At 63.8% G+C, this 10419-nt stretch overlaps 1 protein-coding gene across 1 annotated transcript; it reads left to right on the top strand.

Annotated features, from left to right (window-relative positions):
• The first annotated feature begins 2350 nt into the window (after positions 1–2350).
• C1QL1 (complement C1q like 1) lies at positions 2351–8736 on the top strand. Its single transcript, XM_054396485.1, has 2 exons — positions 2351–2917; positions 8557–8736. Exons 1-2 carry the CDS (start codon positions 2351–2353, stop codon positions 8734–8736), a joined length of 747 nt encoding a protein of 248 aa, XP_054252460.1.
• The last annotated feature ends 1683 nt before the right edge of the window (positions 8737–10419 follow it).

The raw sequence follows: 10419 nt of genomic DNA on the forward strand, positions 1-10419 counted from the left end.
TCGAGCGGAGCCGCAGCCGGCGCCGCAGCCGCTGCAGCCGCCGCCGCCATCGCCGCTGTCACCTCCCGGCTTTGTCCCTTTTCCCCTTCCTGCGCTGCCGAATGTGGCCCTTCAGGGGCTTGCCTAGCAGTTAGGTGCCTGTCCCCTAACCCCAGTCCCAAACCACTGTACCCCCCCCTCATGCCAGCGAGCACCTCGGTGTGTCCCACCGGGGTCACCTGGGGGGGCTGTACCCATCCATGAGGTGCTGCTACCCCAAGGTGGCATTGAAGCTGTCTCAGTTCTGCGGCTGGGCTGTAGGGACGCGGCCTGGGGATGTGGTGACCGTGCAGTGGGGACAGGTGGCACAGAGTGGTGAGGTGACCTAGGGTGGTGGCTTTGCCATGGGGACGCAGTGGTGCTAGGCGTTGAGGGGATCTGGTGTGGTGGCTTTGCCGTGGGGACACAGTGGACTGTGGTAGTGAGGTGGCCTGGGACCGGGACATGATGGCTTGGTGGGGCTGAGGTGTTTTGGGGTGGTGGCCATGCCACGGGGGCACAACGGCCTGCGGCAATGAGGTGAGCTGGGTCTGTGGCCCCACCATGAGGACAGAGCGGCCGGGACCGGCGCTCTGATGCAACCAGGCCATGCCTGTCCCCTCACGTGTCCCCAGCACGGCCATCTCCTCCCCACGCAGAGCCCCCTGCCCACCCGGGCCGCCGCGGCAGCGCCGGTGGGTGACTCACGCAGCCCCTGCCCTCGGCGTATTTTTAGGCGCTCGTTAAAACAGAAAGATAACGAAGAGGGGGGGGAGGGGGGGGGGGACGACGACACACAACGACAGAGAAAAGAACCAGGGGAGGAGCTGGTGACATGACAGTGACAGCTAGGGGGGTGACACGGAGCTGGCAGCATCCCCACCCCAAAACACTCTGCCCCCCCCCCCCCCCCCCCCAGCCTCGTTAAGCCGCAACACTAATCGCCTCCTTCAAGCCGCTAATTGATTTTTGCCCGCTGATTAAATTAAAGCCTCTGCGGGAGCTGGGGGGGGGAGGATGCGGGGACGATCGATGAGCTGCCAGTGTCCCCTCGGTCCCCTCCTGCTTGGGTTGTGGGGCTGGAGTCTGTCCCCCGTGTGTCTGCTGGGGTTTGGGAGCACTGCGCAGGTGTGGCACTGGAAGGAGACTCACCCCCAGGGTGTTGTTTTTTTGTAAGGGGGGGAACCACAGTGACCCCATGGAGCCCACAGGTGCCGCTGGGGTTGATACTACCTTGGCGTTGTCACCCAGGGCCACCAAACCGCTGTGGCAGGCAGCAGTAGAAGCAGCCCCCGGGTGCTCTGTGCCTCTGTGTTTTCCCCCACGAGACCGTCCCCGTTCCCGCTGCATGTCACCCCCCCCGGTCCCACGTCCTTCGCTCACCCCCGGCGCTGGCGGCGGCTGTCACTTGCCATCGCGTCCTGTTGTCCCCGCAGAGGCTGATGGAGATGGCAGGCGACGGAGCGGGCGCCGCAACGTGTCCCCGTGCCACGAGCCCCCCAGGGACAGCCCTTTCGTGGCCGTCACCCCTCAGCGTGGCCTGGGCATCCTTGTGATGGCACCCATGGGCGCCCCACTGTCATCGTGGCCTTTGACACACACGGTGGCACCGTGTCCCACAGTTAACCCGTTGGCGACAGCTTCTAGGTGCTAGGTGCTTGGCTCAGGTGGTGTCACCTGCGCTGTCCCAAAGTGTGGTCTCCGTGGGAGGGGAAACTGAGGCAGGACACAGAAAAGAGCCCTGGGGACCGTGCCCGGTGGGTTTGTCCCCATGAGAAAACGGGGTACGAGTCTTAGGGGAGTCTGCAGCTCCGGACCTGGAGGTGACAGAGCCCGGGACAGGAGGGACACAGCCGCGGGGTGCTCCGGGCCCAGTGAGGCCAGGGCGTGGTTCGAGGTGACCACGAGGGAGGGGACACGGCGACACCGGGAGGTCTCGAGCGGCGGGGGCTGGGGAGAACTGTGGCAGAGGGGTCCCACGGAGAGAGGGGGTCCCGGCTGCGGCGGTTGCGGGGCCGGGCAGGGCAGAGGCGAGACTCTGGGGGCGGGACGTATCCCGGGCGGGGGCGGGGCTGGAGGTGGGACCGGGCCGGGATTGGGCGTGGTCGGGGCGTTGCCCGCGCGAGTGGGCGTAGCCTGGGCGGGCGCGGGGCGACCGGAGCCAGCGGAGCGCAACGGAGCGGAGCCGCCGCCAGCCCCGGGCCCCCACCCCGCCGCCGCCCTGCACCCCCCCACCGGCACCATTCCCACCCCCGGGCGACAGCGGCCCCCGGCCGGGCGCCGGCTCAGCCTGGGCCGCAAAACTTTGCTGGCGGCCGCGGCAGGGGTGGTGATGGTGCTGGTGCTGGTGGTGCTCATTCCGGTGCTGGTGAGCTCCGCCGGTACCGACGGCCGGTACGAGATGCTGGGGACCTGCCGGATGGTCTGCGAGCCCTACGGCCCCGCTGCCGCCCCCCCGCAGCCGCCGGCCGAACGCGGCCCCCTCCCACCGCCCTCCACTCTGGTGCAAGGTCCCCAAGGCAAACCGGGGCGACCGGGGAAACCGGGACCACCGGGACCACCTGGTGAACCGGGACCTCCAGGTCCGGCGGGAGCACGGGGTGAAGCGGGACGACCGGGACCTCCAGGACTACCGGGACCGGGGGCTACGGGCGCCGTGAGCGCAGCCACCTACAGCACGGTGCCACGCGTCGCCTTCTACGCCGGCCTCAAGAACCCCCACGAGGGCTACGAGGTCCTCAAGTTCGACGACGTGGTCACCAACCTGGGCAACAGCTACGATGCTGCCTCCGGCAAGTTCACCTGCGCAATCCCTGGCACCTACTTCTTCACCTACCATGTCCTCATGCGCGGCGGCGACGGCACCAGCATGTGGGCCGACCTCTGCAAGAACGGGCAGGTAAGGGCTCCCCATCTCCAGCCACCAGCCCCACCGCGGGGATGAGAGGTGTCACGGCCCCCCCATGCACTGGAGAAGGGCTCTGGGTGTTTCCTCTGGGTGCTCCATCCTCCTTCCGACCCCAGGGAGCTATCCCCCAGGGTGCTCCATCCTTCTTCTGGCCCTAGAGATGACCAGGATGTCACATCCTTCTCCTGGTGCTGCTGATGGGCTCTGGGTGCTTCCCTTGGGCTGCCCTGTCCTTTTCCCAGCTCCAGAGATGCATCCGCAGGGTGCTGCATCCTTATCCCAGTGGTGATGATGGGTTCTGGGTGCATCCCTGGGGTGCCACATCCTTCTCCTCACCATGGACATGCACCCTTGAGGTGCTCTTCCTTTTCCTGGCCCTGGAGATGCACCCTTAAGGTGCTCCTTCCTTCACCCAGTGCTGTTGCTGGGCTCTGGGTGCACCTCCAAGGTGCCCTGTCCTTTTCCTGGCCTCAGGTGTGTACCCCCAGGGTGTTCTGTCCCTCTCATGGTGGCAGTGATGAGTCCTGAGTCCATTCCCAAGGTGCTACATCCTTCTTCCGGCCACAGAGATACATCCTCGGGGTGCCCTGTCCTTCCCCCAGATCGAGAGATGCATCTTCAGCATGCCTCATCCTTCTCCCAGCTCTGGAGATGGACGTCCATCCTTTTCCCAGTAACAATGATGGCTGCATTCCTGGGGTGCCCCATTCTTCTCCCGGTGACAGTGGTGGGCTCTGGGTGCACTGGTGAGGTGCCCTTGTTCTGCTCCCATCTCCAGAGCTGCATCTTGGGGGTGTCTCATCCTTCTGCCAGCCCTGCAGATACTCCCCTATGTGCTCCTCTCCCTCCCAAGCACTGGGGATGTGCTGCCCTGATGTCCCCAATGGTCTCTTCAGTCCTTTCCTTGGCCCTGGAGACATGCCCCATTGTGCCTTTGGGGTGCCCCCACTGTGTGCCCAGGGTGTCTTGCCCTCCCTGGCCACGCCATTGTTCCCACTAGAACTCCCGGAGGGAGTCCCGGAGGGGACAGAGCTCCTCCACAGGGAACAGTGTCCGGTGGCCTTGCTGGGGGGCAGTGCATGCTCCGCTTTTGGGGTACTGCGCTCCCTGCCTGGAGCCGGTTCTGCTGCCGCTGTGTCGGGAGAGATGTCCCCAGCCTTAGCCACGCTGTGTGGGAACACATGGGGAGAGGTCCTCCAGAGGCTGACTCCATCCCTGTCCCCTCACCCTGCTCCGGCAGCGCCCCCAGCCCCATCCATCCCCAGATCCTCCAATCCCGAGGCACAGCTTCTCCATCCCCGCGGGTTTCGGGTGATGCTCACAGCACTGCCCCTTTCCCACACCATGTCTCCCCCAACCCCGGGCCGCGACTCGAGGCACCGGCCATGGCCGCGACCCCCGGAGATGTCACCTGCACCTCTCCGCATTCCCCGGGCTGCCAGCGCAGCCGGCGTTCATCGCGCTCCCGCTTCCCTCCATCTCCTCCCGGCAGTAAGCCCCGCGATGCATCCCCGTCCCGAGAACGTTCGCCACCAAATAAACCCAAAACTGAGTTATCAGTCCCAAAAATAGCCGGGGGTGGGAGGGGGAGTGGGAGCCCCGGCACGACCCCCGCGCTTCACCCCTCGGCTCCGAACCCTTCGAGCCAGGAGCGCAGCGCGGGCAGGAGCCTCTCGGCGGTTTTCCTCTACCCAAACAGTTTAATTTCCCTTTTATTGGGTTTTTTAATGTCTCCAGCTCGATGATTTTTTTTTGGGGGGGGGGGGGGGAAGGAGAAGAAGGAGGGGGGATGTTCACAGCGACACTTGGCCACCACCTCCTTTCTCCTAAACAGCATCAGTGTAACTCCGGACTGAGCATCATCCCTGCTCAAACCACCTCTCCCCTTTTTCCTACTCCAAAATATTTTTGGGAACCCTCTCACCCCCACCCCCGCAAACCCTCCCCACCCTGACCTCTGACCCCCTTCTCTCTCCCCAGAAGCTCCATGCTGGGGTGGGTGCTCCAGGCAGCTTCATTAACCAGCTGGTTAATTACTGCCAAGGTACTGAAGCAGCTCAGAGGAGGGGGGGGGGGGGGGGGGGGAGGAGTGTGCAGCTGGACACTGCAAATAACGAACCCCAAAAATGCCCCAAATGATTAAAAATTTGGGTTAATCAGGGGTTTGTAACCAAAACCAACCCACCCCTAGCAAGGCTGGGGGCGCTGGGAGGAGATTGGGTCAATCCTGGCATCCTCCCAGGGAATTATAACTAGAGGGGCCCTGCCTACCCCCCCCCCACACACACTTTCCTCTGGGCACTGCCCATCACCCCTGTGCCAGGCCTGGTGTTAATGAGGGCCAGGGGAGCTGCTCCCGCTGCTTAATTAGCATTAATTATTTGTATTAGCCCACAGACCAGGCAATGCTGGGTGGACCCAGGGGGTGGGGTGGGGACAGGACTTGGGGAGATTGGAGCTGGATGGTTTTGGGGTCTCCCACTGTGGGGAGTCTCCATGGGTGGGGGGCTGGGGATGGTTCCCAAAGGATCCTCTGCCTGTGGGGAGACAGAGGGGTCTTTGGGGGCACCCACTGCTATGTCTGGGAGTCAGGGGGAGCACTTCCTGCTGCAGTCAAGGGTGCTGAGAGGGTACCCACCATCGAGTCTGGAGGGTCCTGAGGGGCACTCACTGCTGTGCCCAGGCATCCTGGGGTGGGCACGCACTGTCAGGCCCAGGAGCCCTCCAGGTGGAACTCATCCCTGCACTCAGGGTCCTGGGGGAATATCCACCACCATGCCCAGGGACCCTGGGGGACACCTGCCCCCATGCTCAAGTGACCTGGGGTGAGCACCCACTGCCAGGCCCAGGAGTCCTGGGGGGCAGCACATGGGAGGGCACCCACTGCCATGTCTGAGGATCTCAGAGGGCACCTGCTGCCATGCCTGAGGATCCTGGGGGGCACCCACCACTGCACTTGGGTGTCCTTGGGAGCCACCCACTGCCTAGCATTGGGGGTCCTGGGCTGTGGTGGCTGTGGCATATGGGGCACATAGTGTCCCCAGGGCAGCATGGACACAGAGGCATCCTGCTGTCCCCCTTTCCCCCTCCCAACAGCCCAGGGCACCCTTGGGTGCAGCTGGCCATGCTAGGAACCATCCCACAGTGTCCCCAGGGTTGATGACACCCCCCCTGGCAGTGCCACTCACGGGGTGTCAGTGACAGTGGCTACAGCAGAGCCAACCATGGAACTGGGGGCCTTGTCCCCACCATAGTTATCTCTGGAGACTATGCCTGGCTGTAGCATGGGGAAACTGAGGCATGGAGCAGGTCGAGAGGGATGAGGCCATGCGGGGGGAGGCGACTTGGTGGGAGCCACCCTGCCCTCTGCCTCCGCAGTGCCAGGAGTGGCTCAGCCCTGGCGCTGCCATTTATCTTGCCTGGTTAGTGCGCGGGGCTGGCGGCGCGGTGATGAGGAGGCTCCTTAACGAGGGAAGACGAATGGCACCGGGCGGCTCTGGCCGCGGCGGGGGGAGGACCGTGGCGGCGGAGCCTGGTACCAAACAGCTTCTCCTGGTCCTGCTTTCCCCTCTGCTTCTTCCTCAACTCCTCTTTTTCAGTACGACCCCAGGCGAGGCAGCATCCCCTGGAGACCAGGGTGCTGCAACTGACTGAGATTTGCTCTGTGTGTCCCACCCCGGGGATGGGGACCCCTGTGGTGGCAGGGAAGACACAGGGTGACTTTTACCGGAGTGACAGCGTTGGTGATGGCACGAGGGATGCGGCTGCGTGGGTGCCAGCAAGCCCTATGGGACCAGCTGCAGGCCATCAGTAGGTTCCAGAGTTAACAGGCCTGATCACACCACTGCAGGCTGTCTGTGGGCTTGGGAAGACACAGCTGCATTCCGGAGGAGGAGAGGACCCCTGGGGCCCCTGTCCTGCAGGAAAGTACAGGAATCCACGGGGAGATGCCTCCTTCCCTCACCGGCTCTGGGACCTCGCAGCCGCTCGGCGGTGCCTCCCCCGCCCACCGTGAGCCAATTAAGAGCCCATTCTCGTCAGCTGTAATTAGGAGCATCTTCTCCCCGGCACATTGCTGTGGCATTTCGCTGGGGATTTTACCTGCCGGCTTGTCACTGTCACCCGGTGCCGCGCGATCTCCCTGCAAGGCGCCGCCGTAGATTTCATTACGGAAAGCCTTCTGCAGCAGGCTCCAGTCACGGAGCTCCTGTGCCAGGCGGCCGCGGCCCCTCCCGGCACCTCCCGGCACCCAGTGAATATTCCTCGCGGGGAGGATCCCACCCTGCAGCAGGGCTTGTTCCGGGGGGGTGTGAGCTCAGCCAGCTCAGCCTGCGCCACACACTCGTGGTCCTTGTGAAGCTGATGAAAGATACGCAGGGGTGCACTGGGTGCCCTGAGCCGGGCTGGGCTGGGTTGAGATAAGGGCATGTGTCCAAGCAAGCCCTGGTCCTGCATCCGAATCCAGAGACCCGTGTCTGAGCTGTGGTCCCACACCCAAATCCAAAGATGAGGTCTCATGTCTGAGCTAAGGTCTTGCATCCAAACCCAGAGCTGGGTCCCACATCCAAGTCCAGAGACCAAGTCCTGTGTCTGAGCCATGGTCCCATGTGTGAATCCAGAGCCATCATTCCATGTATGAGCCATGGTTCCATGTTTGAACCATGACCCTGCATCTGAACTGGGAGAGAGAGTCTCATGACTGAGCTGTGGCCCCACGCCCGAGCTGTGGCCCCATGTCCATCCCATAGTCCCCCATCCAAACCCACAGCCGTGGTCCCATGTCTGAGCTGTGGCTCCATAGCTGAACCTGGACCCGCAGTCCCAGATACAAACCTGGTGTTGTGCTGCCACATCTAAGCCTGCTGGGTCTGGGAGAGGCTCTGGGTGACATTCAGAGCTCCACCCAGACCGTGTTCACTCCTGGGTAGGGATCACTTGTGGTGGGCAGTGTCCCTGGCTGTGGGTGAGCAGGGACCTTGGGTGCGCCACAGGATCTGAGGGCTGAGGCCATCTGAGCCCCAGGGGCTGCGTAACACAGGTGTCCCCTGTGTGAGGTAACTCAGGTGTCCCCTGTGTAAGGTAACTCAGGTGTCCCCCTACATGGGGCTGGGTAACTCAGGTGTCCCCTGTGTAAGGTAACTCAGGTGTCCCCCTGCATGGGGCTGGGTAACTCAGGTGTCCCCTGTGTAAGGTAACTCAGGTGTCCCCTGTGTGGGGCTGGGTAACTCAGGTGTCCCCTGTGTAAGGTAACTCAGGTGTCCCCTGCGTGGGGCTGGGTAACTCAGGTGTCCCCTGTGTAAGGTAACTCAGGTGCCCCCTGCATGGGGCTGGGTAACTCAGGTGTCCCCTGTGTAAGGTAACTCAGGTGCCCCCTGCATGGGGCTGGGTAACTCAGCTGTCCCCTGTGTAAGGTAACTCAGGTGCCCCCTGCATGGGGCTGGGTAACTCAGCTGTCCCCTGTGTAAGGTAACTCAGGTGCCCCCTGCATGGGGCTGGGTAACTCAGCTGTCCCCTGTGTAAGGTAACTCAGGTGCCCCCTGCATGGGGCTGGGTAACTCAGGTGTCCCCTGTGTGAGGTAACTCAGGTGCCCCCTGCATGGGGCTGGGTAACTCAGCTGTCCCCTGCGCAGGTCCGGGCCAGTGCCATCGCGCAGGATGCTGACCAGAACTACGACTACGCCAGCAACAGCGTCATCCTTCACCTGGACGCAGGCGACGAGGTCTTCATCAAGCTGGATGGGGGCAAAGCCCACGGTGGCAACAACAACAAGTACAGCACCTTCTCTGGCTTCATCATCTACTCGGACTGAGCCCGGCCCCACGCCACCGCCCCATGGCCCTCCAGCCCCACAGCGTCCCCCTGCTGCTGCCCAGCCCCACGGTGTCCTTTCACAGAATCCTGCAGTGGCCACTCAGCCCCCATGGCATCCCCCCACAGCAGCCCCCAGTGACTGTCAGGCCCCATGGAATCCCTCTGCTGCCATCCAGTCCCACAGCATCCTGCTACTGTCCTCCAGCTCTGTAGCCTCCCTTGTTCAGCCCCATGGCATCCCTCTGCCATGGTGCAGCCCCACAGCATCCCCCGCAGTGCTCCAAAACTCCCCTTCCCCATTAGCTCACCCCATAGCTGCTAATTCAGGGCTAGGGGGCTGCAGGGGGCTGGGGGCTGGCAAGAGGTTGGGTGCCCTCCCTGTCCTGCCCCACTGACCCCCATCCCCTCGCTGCCTGCCCCGCTTGGCCCCATGGTGGCTGCTCCCCGCTGCCTCCCCACACCCGGGGCGATGCTGGGGGTGTGTATATATGTACAGGACGTACAGGAGTCTCCATGGGTGCCCTCCCCATCCCCTGCCCACTCCCATGCTGGGGAGGCTTGTGCTGGGGTGGAGGGTGGGACACCTTACTGCTCGCCCCTGGGGCGACTCCATGGTAAAGCAGAGCTGTGACCTGTCCCCGTCTGCTGTCTGTGTCCCCACATGAGGCAGAGCCAATGTCCCCCACCTGAGGGACTGCATTCTCCTGCCACCACCACCTGAACCGACCCCACTTGCCTTTCTACCTCAGCCCAGCTGGTGAGTGCTGGGGAGGGCTCCTCTGTCCTCCAGTGCTGGTGTCCCCTCTGCTGCCTCCATGGGCGATGCTGCGAGTGCCATCACTGCCATGTCCCTGTCCCCAGAGCCAGATGGCACCATGGCAAGCTGTCCCCTCATGTCCCAATTGCAAGAGCGGAGGACATGGCCAGGCTGTGCATGGGGACCCTCCAGCACTCACTCTGCACCGGCAGGACGTGGCCCAATTAGAGGTGACAGGGAGTGCCCAGGGCCACCAGCCACAGCCGGAGTGGCTGCACTGGGGTCAGAGAACAGGAGCCACTGGGGACACGTGGGCAGCCTTGGGAACAGGGATGGAGCATGACCCTGATGGGCCCTGGTGCTGGTCTCTCAGCGCTAATTAGGGGGACGAGGCGGTGGCCTAGCCGCGGGGGCTCGTAAGGGCCGGAGCTATTCAGCACCGAGCTGAGAGGAGAAGCTGCCATTCAGGCGTAATGTGACTGTAGCCACGACCTCCGCTGGCATCATGGGGGGCCGGGGGGAGGTCCCGTATCGCTCAGGCTCTTGGCTGGTCTCTCTCCTCCGGACACCGCTGGGTCCGCAGGTTCTGCTTGCCTCAGGGGCCCGCGATGGCCAAGGCAGGGACAGGGATAGCGCACAAAGATGGCGGCCAGGGCCCGGCGGCCTACAACTCCCATGGAGCTCTGCGCGAGGCGGCGGTGTTCAGGGAGGAGCGGGCGAGGCACGTGGACGGGAGACAGTGAGGCATGCGGTCGGCAGCGGGTGGGGCACGCGAGCGGCGGCGGTGGGGCTCTCGCGGCGCTCAGAGCCAATGGGAGGCTCTGCTCTGCAATTGACCAATGAGCGCAGGGGGCGTGGTCGGCGGGACTGTTTGAGAGCCCCTGCGGCGGAAGCATCGGTGAGTGGCGCTCCGCTGCCGAAAGG

Source organism: Indicator indicator, chromosome 37, assembly GCF_027791375.1.
Source record: "Indicator indicator isolate 239-I01 chromosome 37, UM_Iind_1.1, whole genome shotgun sequence".
Lineage (NCBI taxonomy): Eukaryota > Metazoa > Chordata > Aves > Piciformes > Indicatoridae > Indicator > Indicator indicator.

Coding starts and splice junctions, on each gene's coding strand:
- C1QL1 (XM_054396485.1), top strand. CDS start 2,351: ATGGTGCTGGTGCTGGTGGTGCTCATTCCGGTGCTGGTGAGCTCCGCC. Junction 2,918..8,556: donor ACCTCTGCAAGAACGGGCAG/GTAAGGGCTCCC, acceptor TCCCCTGCGCAG/GTCCGGGCCAGTGCCATCGC.